The 23,372-nt window shown below is 38.7% G+C and overlaps 1 protein-coding gene across 1 annotated transcript; it reads left to right on the top strand.

The window, feature by feature from the left end:
* The first annotated feature begins 1,516 nt into the window (after positions 1 to 1,516).
* LOC142625309 (uncharacterized) lies at positions 1,517 to 12,325 on the top strand. The gene is made up of 3 exons (XM_075798987.1): positions 1,517 to 1,877; positions 1,976 to 2,470; positions 12,221 to 12,325. The coding sequence occupies exons 1-3, from the start codon at positions 1,812 to 1,814 to the stop codon at positions 12,323 to 12,325; spliced, it is 666 nt and encodes a 221-aa protein (XP_075655102.1). The 5' UTR covers positions 1,517 to 1,811.
* The last annotated feature ends 11,047 nt before the right edge of the window (positions 12,326 to 23,372 follow it).

Genomic DNA, 23,372 nt, shown 5'->3' with positions numbered 1-23,372 from the left:
GCACGTCGTGACGCTTCGGGAACCTGCGCCTTCATTTAATTCCTCTGGGGGTAATCCCATCAAGACATCAGCCATCATTCCTTACTTGCAGAAAACCGTGGAAATTTGAGCTCCTTCAACCTTGTAAGTTCTTGCTCCTATTCTTAACCTTTTTCTCCCTGATATTTGTCCTCGGCTATCACTACAAACACTATCCCTTCTAGAGTTTAGTCTATCGTTCCTCTGTAATGGGAAAATTCAAGTGTCTAGTTGATACCGCCGCTGGGATGGAAGGCTTTAGAGCCAAATACCGTATTCCCAGCGACGTAGGGTTAGAATATTGCCCGGCAACAGCCGTGGCCGGTTCTAGGAAAGAGGGAGAGGTTATCATTCCTATGATAGCCTTTCTAGAGGGTGGGATGACCCTTCCAATGAAACCTGTAACTAGGGAGTACCTTCGCAACCACCGGTTGTGTCCCGATCAATGCCTCCTAAACGTTTTTAGAGTTCTAGGTAGTGTAGATGCTCTAAACGAGCAGATGGGTTTAAACCTCACATGGCACGATGTCGTGTTCCTATATGAGTCCCATAAACTTTCTAAAGTAGGTTATTACATTAAATCTCGGTCCAGCACCGTTAGGCTAATCTCCTGTCTGCCCAAATCAAACAAAGGCATGAAGGACGACTACTTGATCGTGTCTGGGAACTGGCACGACGGCTTCCACTGCCCAGTTGAGTGGGGGGATCCAGGTGCGACGCCGTAGGATTAATCTCCCCACAACACAACTTCTCCTAACACACACACAGAAATGCGTATTCGTACTTACTTAAATTTGTTAAACATCTATGTAAATCTGACCGAGTTTGTTTGTTTTGACGTCTTTTTTGCAGATAAGCAATACGTGCGTCCTCGTCTGAGTCACTGTAACATCGCAGATCTAAACCGGGTACTTCGCTCCGAGGTGTTCGTTAGTGAAGACCTACAACTCCGGGCTGCTCACCTTATTCTTGGGTACACCCCCCTTTCCAAAGACTTCCAGGAGATAGAGAACGCCATAATTGCGGGCGACCGAAGACGAAAGAGGATAAACGTAGCTCGGCCCCACTTTTTGGACGACCGTGACCTCCCGGACGCTCCTAACACCATTTTGTACAACCGGCCGATAGCAGCAGTCCTCCTCGCCGTGCACTCATAAGCAACTGTCGTTCCAGAAGAGCAGGTTTCTTCTTCACACACACTTGACGACGAGATAGACCAATTCCATCTCGAAGACACCGAGAGACCTCGCGGGAACCAGTTTGTGGTACTTTCCGACGAGGAGGAAGAAGCCACCGAGGCCTCTGGAATTGCAGGGTTTGTGGTTGCCCTTCCCGAAGACGAATTAGAAGAAGACATGGGAAGAATGGAGGGTCTCCTCACCAATAGGGCTGCTAAGGTTGCAGAGAAAAAGAAAACGGGGACGTCCCAAGTTCCCCCAACCTTACCTCCTCCTCCTCCTCCAGCTGAGCCAAAACTGCCAGCCGAGGATCTCAAGAAGAAGAGGAAGGGGGATAATGAGGGGACGATTAATAAAGACCCCAAGAAACCACGCCAACAACTCCCACCGGCCCAGCAGCAGAAGCTGGACAAGGGCAAGGGTAGAGCCCGTTCGGTTGAAATCGGGGAATTCAGGGACGAGGCTGAAGTGCGCCGAGCACCGACCACCTGGTCCCCCGATCTAAGGCTGGACGGCGCACCCATCTCCTGCCAGTCCAGTATAAGGGCGGTTCAACAAGGCCACGCCCACCACCTGGCCGAGGTCTTGGAACGCCCTCTTCTGCTGCCCAAGGACATGGAGACCTTGGAAAAGATGGGCCAGCCACAACTATTCCTCTCACTAAAAAGAGACTTAGCGTTGGTAAGTTTTTCTCCTTTTTTAGGGAGATTCCACTTTTAATAATATTTATAGGTAAGTTTGTTTCTTATTATTCCTAACTCCATCATACTTTACTACAGGCTATTCAGGAGGTCTTCGTAGCTGAGAAGTTTATTGAAGACACTCGGAAAATAGCCAGGACTGAGCTCGAAATCAGGATGGAAACTGAGAAGTCCTTGGGCACAGCCCTTGCTGCGAATGAGAAGTTGACCTCGGAGGTGGCTGATCTGAGGAGAGAGAAAAATGGGGTCGAGTCAAACTTGAAGACCATGAAGACCCAGATAGAAGGACAGCGCAAGCTCCTTCATGAAAGAGATGAAGAACTCTCCCAAGCTCAAAGGGAGTGCTCGGATCTGAAGAAGCAACTGGCTCTGATGAAGGAAGAAGCCAGCTCCTTCCAACTCTCTCTTCAAGCTGCCAAGCAGGCAAGTTTCGATGAAGGGGTAGCAGCCACAGAGGAGCAGCTGACAGAGGAGTTCGCGGCTTTATGCCGTGAATACTGTCAAAAAGTATGGGGGGAAGCTTTAAACGTAGCAGGAGTTCCCCAATCTTTGGATTTGAGGAAGTCCGAGAATGTTTGGCTTCCCCTAGAAATACAGGAGATTGAAGAGGCTCCTGCTGCTACTCCTATCCCCGAGACAACTCCTCCTGCTCTACCTCCGGTGGTCCCACAGCAAATTCCTGATCCTACAGAACCTTCTGGTTCCAATAAAGAAAAGGAAGGAGGAGTGGATGCAGAGAAGGACTTGAACCAGACAGTGGAACCCAACGTCCTTCCAACAAAGACAGCGGATAAAGGAAAGCAGGTTATGACTCCTTTTGAGCTGGAGTTGAGAAAGACCAAGGGCACTAGTACCTCTCAGCAAGATCCTCCTCCAACAGCTTAGGACTTAGCTTAGGGCTTCTCTTTTTCCATTTTTTGTTTTGTTTTTGTTTTTGAATTATATATTGTAATGCATACTCAACTGATTAATGAAGAACGATTTCGTTTACTTTTCACTTGGATTGTATCTGTTTTTACTTTATTCTTTTTGTACTTATTACAAAAGTTTCCCATTAAGTCATATCAAAAGTTTCTCAGAGTATAAAAATCTAACTCCAAGGATTGCACAATCATAACTTCCACATAATCATGCGTATATTATTAAAGATTTAATACAAGGTGACATGGTTAATTCATTTGAACAATGCCTCGATTAAGAAGAAGAGAGGGCCTCGTAAGAAGAAGAGAGGGCCTCATATAACGATTAAACCCTTGTAATGCGTAGCTCTGTTTCTAGTAAGATGTAAGATCCGAGGACCATTCCTTACACAATCAGAAGTTAACTTTACGATCCGAGTTAATAAACAGTAACGTATTAACATCCAGACACAATCAGAAGTTAACTTTAATCAAAGTCGTAGTCCGAAGATAAATATTAAGCAATCTTTCGTTTAATTCTTAAAAATTGTAACTGTAAATGTTAATTTTCCCAAAGTAGGAGGTCCGAGGACCCGGCATAACTAAGGTTCTGTTTAACAAATGATAAGACATCAATTTTCACAAGGTTTGTGGTCCGAGGACTGCACTTAACCAAGTTTCTGTTTGATTCTTTAGAACAATAACTTCAAATGTTAATTTTCCCAAAGTAGGAGGTCCGAGGACCCGGCATAACTAAGGTTCTGTTTAACAAATGACAAGACATCAATTTCCACAAGGTTTGTGGTCCGAGGACTGCACTTAACCAATTTTCTATTTGATTCTTAAAATTGTAACTTCAAATGTTAATTTTCCCAAAGTAGGAGGTCCGAAGACCCGACATAACTAAGGTTCTGTTTAACAAATGACAAGACATCAATTTCCACAAGGTTTGTGGTCCGAGGACTGCACTTAACCAAGTTTCTATTTGATTCTTTAGAACAATAACTTCAAATGTTAATTTTCCCAAAGTAGGAGGTCCGAGGACCCGGCATAACTAAGGTTCTGTTTAACAAATGACAAGACATCAATTTCCACAAGGTTTGTGGTCCGAGGACTGCACTTAACCAAGTTTCTATTTGATTCTTAAAATTGTAACTTCAAATGTTAATTTTCCCAAAGTAGGAGGTCCGAAGACCCGACATAACTAAGGTTCTGTTTAACAGATGACAAGACATCAATTTCCACAAGGTTTGTGGTCCGAGGACTGCACTTAACCAAGTTTCTGTTTGATTCTTTAGAACAATAACTTCAAATGTTAATTTTCCCAAAGTAGGAGGTCCGAGGACCCGACATAACTAAGGTTCTGTTTAACAAATGACAAGACATCAATTTCCACAAGGTTTGTGGTCCGAGGACTGCACTTAACCAAGTTTCTGTTTGATTCTTAAAATTGTAACTTCAAATGTTAATTTTCCCAAAGTAGGAGGTCCGAAGACCCGACATAACTAAGGTTCTGTTTAACAGATGACAAGACATCAATTTCCACAAGGCTTGTGGTCCGAGGACTGCACTTAACCAAGTTTCTGTTTGATTCTTAAAATTGATAATTGCGAGCGTCAGAGCTACTCATAACTTTGAAATACAAACTGACAAAAGCTCATTTCATTAATAATAATACCTTCTAAGATTATTTACATTCCATGGACGTGGAACAATTCGTTCGTCTAGATCAGCTAGCCTATATGACCCTATGCCTGCTACTGAAACAATGCGATAGGGGCCTTCCCAGTTAGGTCCCAGCTTACCCCAAGCTGGGTTCTTAGAAGTGCCTACAACTTTCCTTAATACAAGATCACCAGGTGCAAGTGGTCTTAGCTTCACATGGGCATCATATCCTCGTTTTAGCTTCTGCTGATAATAAGCCATTTGGACCATAGCTGCCTCACGTCGTTCCTCAAGTAAATCAAGATCTTTCTCTAGAAGTCCCTTGTTATTCTCTGGGCTAAAAGAACTTGTCTTTAGAGTAGGAAAACCAGATTCCAATGGTATCACCGCCTCGGCACCATACGTCATAGAGAATGGCGTTTCTCCAGTGGACCTGCGCGGTGTGGTCCGATACGTCCACAGGACATGAGGGAGCTCTTCTACCCATCTGCCTTTCGCATCGTCCAACCTCTTCTTGAGCCCGTTAACTATGACCTTGTTAACTGCCTCGGCTTGTCCATTTCCTTGAGGGTAAACTGGGGTGGAATATCTGTTTATGATACCCATGTCACCACAATACTTCCTAAAAGCCCTACTATCGAACTAGACACCATTATCAGAGATGAGTGTGTGCGGTATTCCGAATCTAGTGACAATATTTTTCCATATAAATTTCTTGGAATCAACATCTCGTATATTGGCTAAGGGCTCAGCTTCAACCCATTTAGTGAAGTAGTCTGTTCCCACGAGTAGCCATCTTTTGTTGCCAGCAGCTCTCGAAAATGGCCCTACAATGTCCAAGCCCCATTGTGCGAAAGGCCAAGGGCTGGAGAGAGGGTTAAGAACCCCTCCAGGTTGGTGGATATTAGGGGCGAACCTCTGACATTGATCACATTTTCTGGCATAGTCCTGAGCTTCCCTCTGCATATTGGGCCACCAATAACCCTGAGTCAGGGCTCTATGGGCTAAGGACCTTCCCCCAGTGTGGCTCCCACAAATTCCCTCATGCAATTCCTCCAATAATGCTTCTGTTGATTCAGGGTGTACACACAACAAGTACGGTCCTGAAAATGATCGTTTGTATAGCTTGTGGTCCTCGGACAACCAGAAACGCGGCGCCTTTCGACGTACCTTTTCTGCTTCAGCCTTGGCTTCGGGAAGAATGTCATTTTTAAGAAAAGATATGATCGAATCCATCCAACTAGGACCAGGCCTTATTAGATGGATGCGAGGTGCGTTAGCAATTACAAGAGAAGGTTCTACCAAATCCTGAACGAGGATAACCCTTGGTAAACCTTGAGCCGAGGATGTTGCCAACGTAGCCAAGGAATCTGCATGAGTGTTTCCACTCCTAGAAACGTGAGCTAAGGCAAAGGAGTCAAATTCAGCCTGCTGGCGTTTGACCTGGGCCAAATACTCCTGCATTCTGGGGTCTCTAGCCTCCATGGTTCCCATGACCTGGCCGACCACTAACTGAGAGTCCGAGAACACGTGGATTTCCTTGCCACCCATCTTATGTACCATTTGCATGCCTACCAGGACTGCTTCATACTCGGCCTCGTTATTAGTAGCCGAGAAGGCCAATCTCAAAGATTTTTCGAAGACAATTCCTTCAGGGGACATTAGAACAAGTCCAACACCAGACCCTTTTTGATTAGCAGCCCCATCCACATAAACTCTCCAAACCGAGGGCGATACGTCTGTGATCACACCAACTGATTTTTCACCCATGTGTGCTTCTTTTGAAGTTTCTTCTAACAATGGTTCAGTAAACTCTGCCACCAAATCAGCGAGGACCTGTCCCTTTACCGATGTGCGAGGCCTGTATTTAACATCAAAGGCTCCCAAAATGGTTCCCCATTTTGCCACCCTGCCAGAGTAATCAGCACTACGCAACACAGCCTTAAGAGGCAACTGGGTCAAAACAACCACAGTATGAGATTGGAAATAATGAGGAAGTTTGCGCGTGGCGTGGACTACAGCCAGAAGTGCTTTTTCCAAGGGCAGATAGCGCACCTCGGCCTCATTCAAGGACTTACTAACGTAGTAGATCGGTCTCTGTACTCCGCTTTCATTCCTTATAAGGACTAAGCTCACCGCGTGAATAGCCACGGCCAGATAAGCGAATAAAACCTCGTCCACCTCAGGGCGAGATAAAATAGGTGGCCGAGAAAGATATTGCTTAAGCTGTTGGAAAGCTAATTCGCAGTCCTCGGTCCATTGAAACCCTTTCCACTTGTGCAACAACTGAAAGAAAGGACGACACCGGTCAGCTGACCGAGAAATAAATCTATTCAACGCAGCAATCATTCCAGTCATTTTCTGAATCTCTTTTGGGTTCCTAGGCGGCTGCAAATTCTGAATAGCCTTAACTTGCACTGGGTTTACCTCTATGCCCCTATGAGTAATCATAAATCCCAAGAACTTCCCAGATCCCACGCCAAAAGAACACTTGGAGGCGTTAAGGCGCAATTTATACTTCCTTAGCATCTGGAAGGTGTCGGCCAGATCTGTCATGTGTGAAGGTACTGTCTTACTCTTCACCACCATATCATCCACGTACACTTCGATGGTTTTCCCCAGTTGCTGTTCAAACATTCGGGTCATCATTCTTTGATAAGTAGCCCCAGCATTTTTTAATCCAAATGGCATGACCTTATAATGATAGTTCCCGGTTGGAGTAATGAAAGCAGTCTTCTCCTGATCCTCTAACGCCAAGGGAATTTGGTGGTAACCCTGGAAGGCGTCCAAGAAACTCATCCGAGGATGTCCAACAGTAGCATCTACCAGTTGATCAATCCGTGGCATTGGGAACGAATCTTTAGGACAGGCCTTGTTCAGATCAGTAAAGTCCACACATACTCTCCACTTGCCGTTCTTCTTCTTAACAACAACAGTATGAGCCAACCATTCAGGGTAGAAAACCTCTTTGATAGCCCCCGCCCTTTTGAGTTTAAGAACTTCTTCCTTCACAGCTTCAGAATGTTCTCGGGAAGATCGCCGAGGTGGCTGCCTCCTCGGAACAATGGCAGGATTGATGTTTAAACGATGACAAATAAAGTTCGGATCTACGCCTGGAGCCTCATAGGGGTCTCACGCAAAAACATCTAAATTATCTTTCAGAAATTTCAACAACTCCATCTTCTCTTGGTGTGGCAAAAGTATGCCAACTTGGAAAAACCTCTCTGGATCATCTGTTATTACAAACTTCTCTAACTCCTCACAAATAGCCTCGTCTCCTGTCATCGCTCCAGGTGCCTCCGGAGCTGTTAATTGCTATGACTCCTGGATGGGCAAGGTTGATGACTCAATTTCTGACTGACGAAGCACCGCAGCCGATATGCATTGCCTAGCCACTACCTGGCTGCCGAGGATTTCCTCAACATGCTCCCCCGAGGGGAATTTCACCTTAACATGTAAGGTAGAGGAGACAGCTCCCAAGGCGTGCAACCATGGCCTGGCGAGGATGGCTGTATATGGAGAGTACGCGTCAACCACAATGAAATCTACCTCAACCGTTTCTGTGCCGGATTGAACGGGTAAACGGATCTGTCCCTTCGGCACAATAGCCCTTCCTTCGAAGCTTATAAGTGGGGAGTCGTAAGGGGTTAAATCTTCCAACTCCAATCTTAGCCCTTTAAATAGATCAGGGTACATGATATCTGCACCGCTGCCCTGATCTATCATCACCCTCCTCACATCATAGTTCCCTATCCTGAGGGTAACCACAAGAGCATCGTCATGGGGCTGGATAGTCCCTACTTTATCCTCCTCGGAGAAACCCAAGACAGGTAAAGTACACTTTAATCTCTTCGGCCTGCTACCTACATCCTCGGCCTGCGGATGGGAAACCGCCATCACCCTAGTGGGACCTGAGCCGGTCCTACCAGGTGCAGCAAAGATAACATTAATTATTCCCAATGATGGCCGAGATGAACTGTTCCTCTGGTTGTTTGAAACAACTTGACTGACCTGCCCAGTGGGCTGACACAAGTGCTGCTTTAACTTTCCCTCACCGACGAGCTGCTCTAGATGGTTCCACAGGGTCCGACAGTTCTCGGCAGTGTGACCCACATCCCGATGATACCGACCAAAGGTTTTGATTTCTTCTCGCAGGGTCCCCTGCCATCTTGCCGGGCCATTTGAAGAAGGGCTCCTTACGAACCTTTTCTAATAACTGATGCACTGGTTCTCGGAACACAGTATTTACAGCCTGGGGTGCTGCCGAGCCGGATTGTCCGAAGTAATCCCTCCTCGGCTTATTGTGATATCTGTCCGACCTGAAATCCCTTCTCTCCTGCGGGATAACCTTCTCCTTTCCTTTCCCCTGCTGCTGGTCTTCCTCTACCCTCTTATATTCATCAATACGATCCATAAGACGGCGTACACTGCGGACGGGCTTTTTCGTCAAAGACTTTCTCAGGTCGTGATCAGTAGGGAGGCCCACCTTAAAGGTATTAAGCGCCACCTCATCAAAGTCGCCGTCTATTTCATTAAACATCTCCCAGTATCTGTCGGAGTATGCTTTCAGTGTCTCCCCTTCCTTCATGACCATGGATAGCAACGAGTCCAATGGCCGAGGGACTCTGCTACACGTAATGAACCGCGAAGCAAATGCCCTAGTTAGCTCCCCAAATGACCCTACAGATCCCGATTTGAGACCGTTAAACCATCTCATAGCCACAAGTCCCAAGCTGGAGGGGAAGACTTTACACATCAAAGTCTCGTTGTGAGAGTGCACTGCCATCCTTTGGTTGAAGTGACTCACATGCTCCACCGGATCAGTCCGGCCATTATAGATGTTAAAGGTGGGCTGGGTGAACCTCCTGGGAAGCCTCCCCCTCTCAATCCTCCGTGAAAACGGAGATTTAGAGAGTTGGTGCAACGCCTTACTAATGGTATCGTTGCCTAAGCCCCTAGAACGAAGCTTCTTACGTCTGCGGGTTGGCCGGTCGTCCTCCTCATCGGAGGATGTTGCGCTGGTGGGGGAACATGACCTTGAACTGTACCCAACTCCCCTATCCTTCTCTGAGGAAGAACTAGACGAGGACGGGGAAACCTTACGCTTCGCGCGGCGTAACTTCCCCTTCAAACGATTGATTTCCCTCTGCATGGATTTAGAACCCTCATCATGGGTAGTGCTACCCCCTCCATGAGTATGGCTAGCCCCTGGGTATTCTGTATGGACGCTTCCCTCACGATCCCTACGATGTTCAAGACGTTGGAAATGATCTTCCGGTTGTGATCCTTGTGACTCTGCATGGTGAGAGCCTAAGCCTGCCATAATATCCCTACCTCTTCTAGACTAGATTTCCCACAGACGGCGCCAATTGTAAGTGCACAAGTGCACCTGGCCCCAAGAACAGTTACGGGCCCAGGCCCAATGAGCCTTAAACAATATGAATTTGTAGAGTGTGGGCTTGAAACCCAGGTTAGAAATATGTGGGGATTAAATGACAAACTAAGGATTGCGAATACTTGGAAACAATAAGGAATATTGTAAATTGGCCTCCTCGGACGTAAGCCGAGAGCTGTTCTTATATTATATCCCTTTCTTAGTCTTTTCTTTCTTTTTAGGTTACAAAAAGTCCTCCATTTTCTATTCCAGGTTTCTTCTTAAATACTCCTCTTTTGAACACTTTGTACACGTGTTGCCCCACCTCCCCCTTAGCCTAGATATTTCCCTTCTCAGTGCCTTTGAATAGTAACCAGAAGTTTCTCTTCTACTGTTCAGGTGTCACTTCCCCATAAATGCGGCCAAGGTGGTAGGTGCAGGGTCTTTAATGTGGAGGTAGCAGCCTTTATCTTTGACATTTCTTCAACATCGGTACTTCTGGGGCGTTCTAGGGTTCCCCCCTTTTAACCATTGGCCTTAACCATGTCATCCCCTAATCTTTACTATGAAATTCCGAGTTCTTCAATGTTCATCCGAGGATAAGGTCACCCTCGGCTGGATCCTCGGATCCTCGGCTTATGGGTCGACCCATAGTACTAACAATTTCTAAACCCAGGATCAGGTCGGCCTTCCTTAACACGGCCCAAAAGGCCCACGTTCCCATCAGGATCTTTTTGCCCCCCACACCGCTATAGCCAGAATGGGCCTATAGTGGCGTTTTTTGGACCTGTAGTGGCGTTTCACAAATGCCACTATAGGTCTAGTTTTTTGTAGTGAAATCTTCTATCCCACTCTTCTTGCTTCACTATATACTCCACAAATAAAAACATGTCACATGTATATCTACTTTATTAAATGCTAAATTTATACCTTCTATTGTTTCAATTACTTAAATATGATGGGTTATTTATTTATTTATTTTAGAAAATTGAAATAATAGAATGCATAAATTTAGCATTTAATAAAGTAGATGGACTTGTGGCATGTTTTTATTTGTGGAGTATATAGTGGAGTAGAAAGCATGTGATAGAAGATTTGGACTCCTCTAACTTAATGTAACATTCTAACTTACTAATAAATAAATATAACACCCTAACTTTTTTTTTGAGAGTGTTGAGGACTCTTTTTTCGGCCCACGTGGCATTACTTCATTGGCAACCCATGCCACATCAACATATTATTGATTTTTTGGGTAAATCTCTTTAAAGCCCAAAATAAGCTCATCAATTGGAATCATAACCCCGCAGCATCATCAACATCAACATCAACATATGGATTGGGCTCACACAATGAATCAAAACTCACGACCTATATCACCTCTCTTACACTCATGAAAATTGGCTTCTTCAACAAGAGTCCATATTCACACAAAATGACAACAAAACCCGAGGTACGTCATCTCATCTTTGGTTTATGATCCAAGCTCATAAGTCTGTTTGGGGAAACTTTGGGAGTCGTGGTTTGGAGGGCCAAGAGATATGTTCAGTAAAGCTCCAGCGGTTTAAAGTTGATAAAAGAAACATGTTGCTTGGTGTGTCTTCTTCAACTCCCTAAACTCTGACGAGTCCGTGTGTAGCGGGTAACATATGGTAAACATCTCTTATCACATAGTACTTTAGATGATAATATTCCCCATTGCTCTTTTCCTAAAACTTAATGTTCATCATGTGACAAATACTCAATATCCCCAGCCATCTAACTGCTGGGAAAATAACTTTTCATTCAATCACCAGCTGTTGCTATACAGATTTGGAAACTTCATTATATTATTCTACATAAATCTTATTATTGCTTTCAACTAAAATCTAACTCAAACACATGGCCTAATTTGATTGGCTATCTCTTATCTCCAAAATATTCATGATATCTCTCATACCCAGCTGTTGTTTGCCACAATTTGACCATATATTTCTTTGCCAGCTACCAGAGCAGAGCTTTAAATACTCTTCTTACTTACCAAGATTATGTCACAAGACAATGAAGCCTTAACTAAATCTCTAAAGCTTCATTAACTTTCAACTAATCCTTCTATTACTTGCTAGAAATGTGTTGTAATGGAACATTGCATCAAAAAAAAAAAACACCCAAAATGGGAAACATTTTCAGTAAAACCCCAGCAGTGTATTCAGCACTTAATACTTGGCTGGGAGTGATATCATCAGCCATTTAATGTTGAAATCCCAACTACCAGATGCTATACCCAAAATAGCAAGATACCATTGAAAGAGATCTTACCATTTTCAGCCAAATCCATAGAGTAAATGTTGAATGACCTCTTCAACACTCTGAAATCACCATGCTGATCTCTTTTGTTTCTTCCCAAAGCAACAGCTGTCTTATGACAGTTGTCTCATGATAGTTGTCACAACTTTTCCTAACAGCTGGGATAGCTTTTTCAGAACAGATGTAACAGTTGACCCAGCCGCCTGAGCATTACTTTTTTTTTTTTTTTTCACATTTGGCTAAAACCAAAACCAGCTAAACTAACCATCTTTTTCTTGCCAAAATACCTTCCTTTTCTGCTGCTCTTTCCCCAGCAGCTCTTACCCAAAATAACTAGAATACCTTAAAGCTAAATTTACCTTTTTTGCCCAAATCTTAAGATAGATTTTCTGAAGATTCATTACTAGTTGGAACAGATTTTGGCTGAGATTCTTTGCTAAAAGACTCCTTTAAACTCAGTTAAATAGGACCCTTCATCAACACCTCAAGGGGAGGACCAAAGAGGGAGAAGAACAACTCTTTCATAAATACTCTCCATGCTCTCTCCCTAAGCTCTTAATGAAATTTTGAGATTTCAGTTTCTAAATGAGGAACTAAACTCTTCAGCCCTTAGCTCACAAATGCCCTTCATAAACCTTCATACACCCTACAGCAGAAAATTCCAGCAGTACATACAAGCAGAAAAGCCCAGCAGTAAATTCCACCAACCTTGCTAAACACACTGCAGCACTATTACCCCTCTTATACTCATTCTCTCACTCTCCATGTTCAGAAAATACACCTAATTTACTGCTCTATCTCCAAATACTTAAACACATCTCCATACTCTTCTCCTACAAAATGTTTCCTCTTGGAAAGAAATCTCTACAACTTCAATGGTTATAATCTCATATTTTTACGATCTTTAACCACCATATCTCTCATACTTCCATATATCATACATATTACAAATACTACATCTCACAAAACATCTCTTTCTCCACTTCTCTTACATAATCTCATACACATTTACTACACCATTACATATGACTCACTACACTCATCTAAACCTCACTCTCATACTCTCTCACTCTGAAGTTCTACTATTTTGCTGTTTATAAACACATATCAATACTCTTCTCTATCTTTCTTATAAAATCCATTCTCATGGAAGGCGTAAACTTCTATTACTAAAGTCCTTCTCCTAGAAGGCATAAGATCTCATATCAAAACCCCTCTCATGGAAGACACAAATCCATCTTACATAAAGTCCTTCTCTTAGAAGGCACAAATACTCCATACAAAAGCCTTTCTCATGGAAGGCAACACTATTCATAACTTCACAACAACTAAAAGAGTATTGTAAAGGGGAAAACTCATTTAAGTGTATGATAAGAGGGGCAAGCTTAACCAGCCCCTAAACACAGCTGGGCATACTTTCTCTCCCTCCAGTTGCACCCATTTTTCTCCCTCAATCTTGAAGTTATCATGGCAAACTGCCTTCGCTGGGGTCACTCTGCTAGGATATTATTAACTCATAGAAGCTACACAGCTGGGTTACAAATCATACAAAGATAAGTGATTTTGCTTCCATATCTTTAAATATACATCATTTAGTACATGACTACTTCACATTTAAATACATATTACTTTATTCCAACTATTATTACAACTATTAACCAAGACTTAAACTCATTTAAATGCATGATAAGAGGGGCAAGCTTAACTAGCCTTTACCGCTGACATTCTGTTGGAATCTTATCAGCTCATTAAGGCTACATAGTTGGGCTACAAATTATATGAAGATAAGTGACTTTGCTTCCATATCTTTAAATTTACATTATTGAGTACATGATTACTTTACTTCTAAATAAATACTACTTTATTTCAACTACTAATCAAAGCTATCATATCAAACGCATATTGTATATTTATTCGACTATTATCATGATTCTTAGACTTTGGCTTCAATGGTTTGGTAGGCTTAAAAGTATACCGGTAGCCGTTGGACCACGTGGCCTAATGTTGAGTTTTAGGATGCAACTCCCCAAACAAACCCGGGTCTAGCAAGGTCACCCCTCCAAAGGACCACACGTGGCCGAGCAACTGAAAAAGGCCCCCGAACAGAGAGATATATAACACCCTAACTTAAAGTAATGTTTGTAATTGTATTGTATTTTAGCCTTTAAGAACACATATATTATTATTTTTAATCATAAAAAAACACAGATATTAATATTACACGTGAAAAAAATAATAAATTCAATAATTGAAACGGTTGAAAACAAAATTAAGCCAAAACCTCAATTTATTAATGAAAAAATAGCCAAATTTTTGAACTTAAAAAAAAAAAAAATTGGAGTTAAGTAAAGATAGACTTACATAAAAATTTGGACAGATGGATTCTCTCGTATCCAATTTCATGTTTAATTGCAAATTTTGCTTTTAATTAAAGAATATAGATTACATGGAATAAAACATCAAACAAAAGCCATAACAAATTAAATCCATTATAAGATATTGATGTCAACAACAAATAATCATGTAATAAGAAATTAAAAAATACAAATATATTGCTTGTTGTATTGACTTCTGAAAAAAACACTAAAAGGTGTGATCAAACATAGAATTTCAACCTATCTATAAAACTTGTTGATAAAAATCATATTATATATAATAAAAAGGCAACAAATACATAAATCTATTCAATTTGATGAAAGAAAAAAAAAATTACCTGCAAGGTTGTAGGTAGGACAAAGAGGAGAAAGGAAGAATATAGTAAATAATTGTAAAGTACGTTGTAAAAATAATGAAACACTAAAAAACTGTGTGTATATATAGTGGGAATAATTTTAGGTTGTAAAGAAGATGATATGAATAAAAAGAAATAGTTTAGGTGAAACTCAAATACTTTTATTTTTATTTTTTACTTTATTATTAGGAAAAAGATGACATAAGATGCAAAAATTTATCCACAAAAAAAAAAAAATAGTAGGAAAAAAAATGCAAGTTCTATCTTTTTTTCCTTTTACATTTTTTAAAGAAACATAGGAAAAAAAAAAAATGTAAATTCGATCTTTTTTTTCTTTTACGTTTTTTTATCTCTCTTTTTTATTTAAATTCTATCCTTAGGTAAATCAAATACTACTTTATTTCATTACTTGATTTGTCATATTTATCCAAAAAATATGTATACATCTATTCTTAAAATCTAAAAATTTATTAGAATTTCTGCAATTTGGTGAAGTCATATGGGACAACCACGACGTCTAAACCCAACTTTTATTATATACAATATGATAATATGATATGATATGATATGATTTCACTATTTAACTTTTTTATCTACTATTCATGGGTCCTACTGCACTTTTTGGCACTATTAATGGGTCTCACTGTACTATTTCAGTTACTTTTTACCTTTATCTACAATAGTTTTAGCAATAAGTTTTCATTTTCAGCAAAATAAGCAGTATCCAAACAGACTACAAGTCGCTACATTCTTTTACACTTGATTTCGATTTAGTTTTTATACTTTACTTTTTTGTCTATGTTTTACTTTTAAGCTAGATCTCTAGTATATTCCTTTAATTTATCACAAGAAATATAGCATCCGTAAATGGACATGGCACAAATATGGACCGGGCTGAGGTTGACCCAATCTACTAAAGTCTGGCCTAACCCATAATAATAATAATAATTAAAAAAAAAAAACCAAGGCCCCCCAAACTTAATAGAATAAATAGTTGATGTTCAGCACCGCCCACTCCAAAAAATAACACTAACAGTAGGGTTGCATCGTGTTTCAGATTCTTCTTGTACGATCGATCTCTCTAAAATTACACAACGGAGGATTCTACGGAGGATTTTACTTTTACTGAGCAATTATTGGTGGATTGTTTCTGTATAGGTACGAATTTATGCTAATTGATTAGGGTTTTTTTTGTTTTGTTTTTTTTTTTGTCATGTAGTAATTGGATTTTGCTTTTTCTTCTTCCCCTAACCCAAACACTAATTCCGCTACTCTTTATTTTTATTTTTATTTTTATTTTTTTGGTGAGGATCACAACAGCACTAGCAAACTCAACAACCTAGAGCACACCAACCACTAAGCCCAATACTCACCACCAATTACAAGACCCACAATTGAGAGGGGAGGACGCATGATGGATATCAGGGTCGGTCTTGTGGTAGATCTCAAGATTGGTCGTGGTGGTCCATGAGAAAAAGTGAGTGTTTTTTTTTTTGGAACTTTCTTATTTTCCGTACCTTCTTTGCATAGTGTATATCAAAGATATAATTTTAAGTAATTTTTATGCAAAATGTGTTTCAAAAATCTAAAATTTAGTTTATTTTGAAAATGCCAGAAAGCTAGACTAAAAAAACATTAATGAGACAAAAAGTGAAAAACTAAACCTTTTCCAACAATTCCCAATTGCATTATAGAGGGAGAGAGGGGAATAGTAGAGAGAGAGAGAAAGGTTTGAACGAAGAACGAGAAAAAAATATTATCATATTACTCTAGGGATTTTGAGAACAAAAACTGAGAGACGCATCTTCTCGAAAATTGTTTGTAAGATGAAAAATGAGAAAATTATTACATAACAATTTTTTTTAATGTAATTAATTGAACAAGAAATTTTTTGTGGGCCCCAATTTTTTGTTTTTAAATTCAGCTACCAAACATGCTCTTATTTTTCATGTTTTTAAAAATGTTTTGTTAAAATTTTGTATTGAAACACAATTAAGGTGTTAAAAAAAAAAACTACAATTTAAAAGATATACATTTTTTTTTAAAGATGAACCAATGATCAGATACACCTGGTGTAACTCTTTAGAGTTACACATTTTCTAAACCATCATATTTAAGTAGAGAGAGAGAGACGGGTTCAAGTTACACCTGGTACATTTTCTAAACCATCATATTTAAGTAGATCCAATGGTCAAAAAAGACACCCATTAATGGTAATATTCTAATTAAGATTTCATTAATTATCTCTTATTTATTACATTCCACAGCTATCTTTAAACCTTAAAAAAGGTATACATCTCTCTCCTTCTCCTCAACTACACCTTTCTCTCTCTTTCTTTCTCCTCCACTGCTCTTCCACCTCCACGGCCAAGTTGCCGGCAGATGGGAAAAAAAAAAGCCACAGCTGCTGCTTGCATAATGGGATTTCTGATCACCACGATTGACAAACAAGTTCTGAGGGTGGAAGAGATTTTGATCACCACGATTATTCAAGAAAAGAAAAATGTAATGATTTGATATCTTATAATTTATGTGCTAAGTTATTGTCTTTTCCAATAGAAATGGAAATAGTAAAAAATTAGGTTCATTTATGTTTTTATCAAGAAGATCGTAGTATTTCAAAGTCATTGTCTTGTCCCATTGTAAGCAAATATAAGTCACGACTTGATTGGGTTATGGTTCCTAATACAAAGTCGTCATAGGATCAATGTGAAAGTCATAGCATGAGCTTTTAGAAGGCCTAATGTAAAAGTCATTTGCCAATCCTGCACCATTCTAGTAAGTACAGGATACCAAGGCAAAATCCCTTTAGACCACCCTAAATACCTTTATCTAATTTTTTTTGGCTAAACCTGTGCATGCTTGTAGGTGGTCCAAAGTACTGATAATGTTTTATAGTTCTACTAACACAAAATTGACAAGTTCCTTTAAGCTATACAAAATATCGATCACATGCACGCAAGCAGGAATGACAAAAGGCAGGACCATGACTATATGGCATTCAGGTTCCTTAATTAAACTTTATGCATCACCAAAGTCTAAAAGGTTGAATTGCTATCACGATTTTGAACTCCAGAGTTATGTCATAATCCTTTGCAGTAACAAGATTAATTTCTTACAAACTCTAAAAGAAGAAAGAAAAGGGAAATGGTAGCTGAAGGAGCAAGTAAGTTGCATATGAAAGTTGACATAGAACACACTTTTGCGTTCCAACACCCACAACCATCACTAAGCATCTAAGATTGATCTTCAAGGATGGTCTTGTAATAACCAATTGCTTATGATATGGTATGCCAGCAATAGCATCATTGTATACCATTTTGCTTTTTTTTTTTCTTTTCTTTTTGCTTGCAACTTGTGGAGGTGGTACAAGAGAGAGAGAGAGAGAGAGAGAGAGAGAGAGAGAGTCAGAAGTCAAACTTTTTTTGGGTTTAAAAGGTAGTAAATGAGGGTAATTAATTAGATTCTAATCTGAATATTTGTAATAATTATAGTCTTTTTTTTTAATTGTTAGATCAACTTAAATCTAATGGTTTAAAAATTGTGTAACTTTTTAAAATTACACTAGGTGTAACTTGAACCTATCTCATACATATAAGTCTAAAAGTTTAAGTGTAATATTCATTTTTACTACATCCATTTCACTCCATTTCAGAAGCAAAATCTTTAGTAAATAACTAAATAAATAAATTTAATTATTTTGTCCAAATTTATTAGTACATGAAGTTATTTAAGCATTTTTTAAATTAATGTTAATCAAACAACACAATCTTTCAAATAATATAATACATCTTATGAATGTTTTCATTTAAATTTTTAATAGTATAAAAAAAAAATTACAAAATGACATGATTAGTTAGTTTCACATCAACAACATTAATAAAAAAAAATTATTTGGTCCACTTTGGTCCCTTTGGTTTACTTCAGTTTCATTTGGTCCAATCGGTCTCTTTCAGGCCTCATTGGTCCATTCGGTCCATTTTGGATTAAATGGGTCTCAAATTGATTTTTTTGTAGGTTTCCTTTTACTTTCGGGCTCAAAATTTATATATTTATTCTTAATTTATGGGTTGAAAAGTATGAAATTTTATTCTATTTGATCCAAACTCTTTAGTTTTGCGGTAAAAAATACAAACAAAATAAGCATTATAAATTGGAGACATGAGCTCTAAAAGAGCAATAAAAATTATAAATATTCAAAATATTAACTTAATTTTCAAGTTTCTCTAATATAGACATTATACTTATATTTTGAAAGAAAAAAAAATGATACAATTCTAAAGTTATATAATAATTTAAACTTAACATAACATGTTACATGTGTTCCATGGAATGAGGATGTACATTTTTTTTATTAATATTCTTGGATATGTACACATTAATCAACTGATTTTTAATGATAACATTTTTACTGATTTTTACTTTTTACTTTCTCTACTTTGTTTTTAATAATTCTTATTTGTTGGTAATAAGGAGATTAACATTAAAAAAAAAAACCATCCAAAAGACACAAGCGGTAGACATTCCATTACCGTACAAACCATAAACATCAAAGCTTAACAAAAGAGAAGTTTCCATATTTATTGGCATAAAAAACAACAAAATCTTCACCCTAAGGGCATCCTCTTTTGGCTAACATGTCTGCATTTTTATTGGCTTCCCGATAGATTTGCATAAGTCTAACTTGAGGGAGTTTGACTAGTGTTAAACTTGCCTTGTGCGGGATTTAATTTTATCGTGAAAGAAATATTACAAATAATAATTAATCTTGGAAAATTCAAGCATATGTTAAATGCAAATTGTAATTCGTTTAAGATAAATCAACAATCCATGAGTATTGGTAATTACAAAATTATATCGTGCTCCAATAAATTCTACAAGCAAGTCGTGTTTACCATCCTACATGATTTAGGAATTGTGTTGAATGTGTTGTAAGTTAGGAAGTAATAGACATGACATAATTTCTCTAAAATTCTGTTTTAAAATTATTAATTTATTTGTTTATATGTGTGTGTGTGGGGGGGGGGGGGGATGTTTTGGGTTTTAGATTTGCATTAAAGTGGCTATTTAACTTTTTTGTAGGGCATGAATTTCATCTTCTATGTTATTGTATAGTTTTATAATTTGATTAATTGTTAGTATTTTAAGTTGGAATTTATAAATTCTCAAAAAAAAAAAAGTTGGAATTTATAAATAAATAAATAAAACCCAAAAAAAAAAAAACAATTTTTAACACAATCGTAAGCCTGCAAAAGGGCATATTTTTCTTTATTTTTTCTTTTTCTACAAATAACAATACACCAATTTCGAAGTCTAAAAATAAAAAATCTTTACCTCAAGGTTCTCAACAACCACTAAAAAAAGATACTGTGATTTCATATTCTATTACACCTCCAATAGTCCTTCAAAGTACATTTATATTTAAAATACATAAATGTCCACGATACCTAATACTTTTTAGTTTTTTTTTTTTAATTTATGAAAAACTTGTATTTTTATTAAGATGAAGATGAATTCAGTACATCATGAGTAATGGCTAATTCAATCAGTGGCGGATTTTCCTCTATTCACATTACTTAATTATCACTATTATCTATATCATTCACATACAAAATATAAGCTGGTATTTTGCCTTGACGCTTTACATGAGAGACTTTTATTGATTGGAAGTCTAGGAGCTTCGGAGCTACCCTAGCTAGAATGTTTGAGACAACCACAGGTGGTGTGTATTATCCCAAAAGAGTATCAGCTACTATCTTAGAATCACATTCAAAGACCACATCTTTTAGACCAACATCCCAAGCAAAAGACACTCATACCTCCATGGCTTTCACTTCAATCTCCAACAGCCCCAACGGTTGATGAAATCTTTTACTTAAAGTAGCCATAACTCTTCCCTCATGATCTCAAATTTCCACACCTACACTCGCCTGTCGAGACTAAGCAAAAACCACCCCATCCACGTTCACCTTGTAACTTTATTAAGACAAAGATAAATTTAGTACATCATGAGTAATAGCTGACTCAATTAGTGGCAGATTTTCCTTTATTCACATTACATAATTATCACTATTATCTATATCATGAAGGAAAAATTTTGGTTTTGTATCTCATACAAAACACATAGCGGAAGCAACAAATAAGGATCTATTTCATTCATGATCGATAACGTGCACTATGTAAATTTCAGAATTTAAGAACAAGATGGCGTACCTTGGTGTGGAGAAATTCAAAACAAAGATTAGAAACACTTGGGAACACTTTTAATCTTCACTCCAATTCCACTTTACCCCCAAGATGTGTGGTCTCTCAATCAGTTTTCAAGGGAGAATGAAAGTGTGTCTCACACTTTCTCACACACCGTTTCTTATTTTCTTTTTCTTCTCATAAAAAATTCTGTATGTTTCTCCCTTTATAACTAACTGATTATCTAATTGGGTTGGCCTATTGGGCCTTTCCAATTGGACTTTAGTGTGTGGCTTGAAGTGGGACCAAAAGGGACCAATAAGACATTAGCTCCAATGGGCCTTGGGCTTTTCTGTCAACTCTTGACAAGTTCAAAGTTACCATTAATTATATTTAATACCATTATATAAATATAATTGCACTCTAGGCCTTATTAATAAATTATATCCCAAGACTTTATTATACATGCAACCCCTTCATAAAATATTCGTAGTAACACAAAGTCATAAATGTAGACTGTCACTTTGTAAATTACTACATCTTATCCTTGAGTACCCGGTTTAATTCTTTAAAGTTATTCATTATATATTTATGAAATCCAATTTCATAAATATACACTTTAGCAATTTCTTACTAAAGTGGTTAAGCCTAACTCTCTGAATAACTGAACCCATTAAACTTATCTCAAGGGAATATTTTATATCTCCATCAAGAGACTATGAATTCCATCTTGAGAATATATGTTCCATCAACACTAAATGTGGCTGCCCAACATACTGAGGTTTTGACTGTCACTTTAGATCTCACTCCTGATATATCAAAGCAACCCACACCTCATGATTAGGTCCATTATTCTCTCAGGATTAAGAGTTCATGCAAATAAAAGTTGTGAGATTTATTATTCATTTGACAGTCGTTAGGAGAATAATAAATCTCACAGCAGTCCTGTTCAATATGTCTTAACTCTTAAAACATATCAACATATTAACTAGAAGTCTCCACTTCCATGATCAAGACAAACCATCTTAGTTGATACGTTATAGTCTTCGCAGATGAAATGATCAATTTCATCACCGACTACGAACTATAAATTCTGAGTTTACAAAGAACTTGTGATTTACATCTTCTGTGACTTTTCACATAAATCACATACAATACATCTCATGGACTATATGATAATGTCCTATATTCATGTTACCATTATTTTAGATAATAATAAAATAACTTTATCAATCACAATATTAAGTTATACATCATGTCATACATAATGTCATGCATAATATCATACATAGCATCATACAATAGGATTTAATGGCACAAATCCTAACAATCTCCCACTTGCCCTAAAGACTATTGTGCATTAATCTAACTTCCATTGCTTCCAAATGTGACTCGAAAGTCCTTTGAGGCAAACTTTGGTAAAGGGATCTGCTAGATTATTTGCACTTTTAATCTTTGCTACCACAACATCTCCACGAGTAACAATGTCTCGAATGATGTGGTACTTCCTCTCAATGTGCTTTCCTTTCTTGTGATTTCTTGGATCTTTGGATTGTGCAACCGCTCCACTATTGTCGCAAAACAATGTGATGGGAACTTGCTCCATTCTCATAACACCAAGATCAGAAAGGAATTTCTTGAGCCAAACAGCTTCCTTTACTGCTTCACAAGCAGCAACGTACTCGGCTTCCATGGTGGAGTCCGCAATACAAGATTGCTTAACACTCCTCCAACTTATGGCTCCACCTCCCAAGGTGAAAACACATCCTGAAGTGGATTTTTTGAAATCTAGATTTGACTGAAAGTCTAAATCTGTATAGCCAATAGGAATTAAATCCTCACACCGGTAAACAAGCATATAATCTCTCGTTCTCCTAAGATACTTGAGAATATGCTTTACAGCTTGCCAATGTTTTGGTCCTGGATTTGATTGATATCGGCTGACCATGCCAACTGAATAACAAATATCTGGTCTAGTACAAAGCATGGCATACATGAGACTTCCCACTGCAGAAGCATAAGGAACTTGTCTCATCATATTTTCTTCCTCTTAAGTCTTAGGCCTTTGGTCATCAGACAGAGGAACTCCATGTCTAAAAGGAAGCAATCATTTCTTGGAGTTTTGCATGCTAAACCGTTCTAGGACCTTATCTATATATCTAGCTTGTGATAAGCCTAACATCTTATTCTTGTGATCTCACCAAAGCTTGATTCCTAGAATAAAGTTAGCCTCACCTAAGTCCTTCATATCAAATTGGCTTGACAACCAAACTTTAACCGATGACATTACCCCTACATGATTCCCAATGAGTAGAATATCATCAACATAAAGCACTA

The sequence above is a fragment of the Castanea sativa genome, chromosome 2 (assembly GCF_040712315.1).
Source record: "Castanea sativa cultivar Marrone di Chiusa Pesio chromosome 2, ASM4071231v1".
Classification (NCBI taxonomy): domain Eukaryota; kingdom Viridiplantae; phylum Streptophyta; class Magnoliopsida; order Fagales; family Fagaceae; genus Castanea; species Castanea sativa.
This window is presented reverse-complemented; position numbering and strand designations above follow the sequence as displayed.

Coding starts and splice junctions, on each gene's coding strand:
- LOC142625309 (XM_075798987.1), top strand. CDS start 1,812: ATGGAGACCTTGGAAAAGATGGGCCAGCCACAACTATTCCTCTCACTA. Junction 1,878..1,975: donor TAAAAAGAGACTTAGCGTTG/GTAAGTTTTTCT, acceptor ACTTTACTACAG/GCTATTCAGGAGGTCTTCGT. Junction 2,471..12,220: donor ATTTGAGGAAGTCCGAGAAT/GTTTGGCTTCCC, acceptor TTCTTCCCAAAG/CAACAGCTGTCTTATGACAG.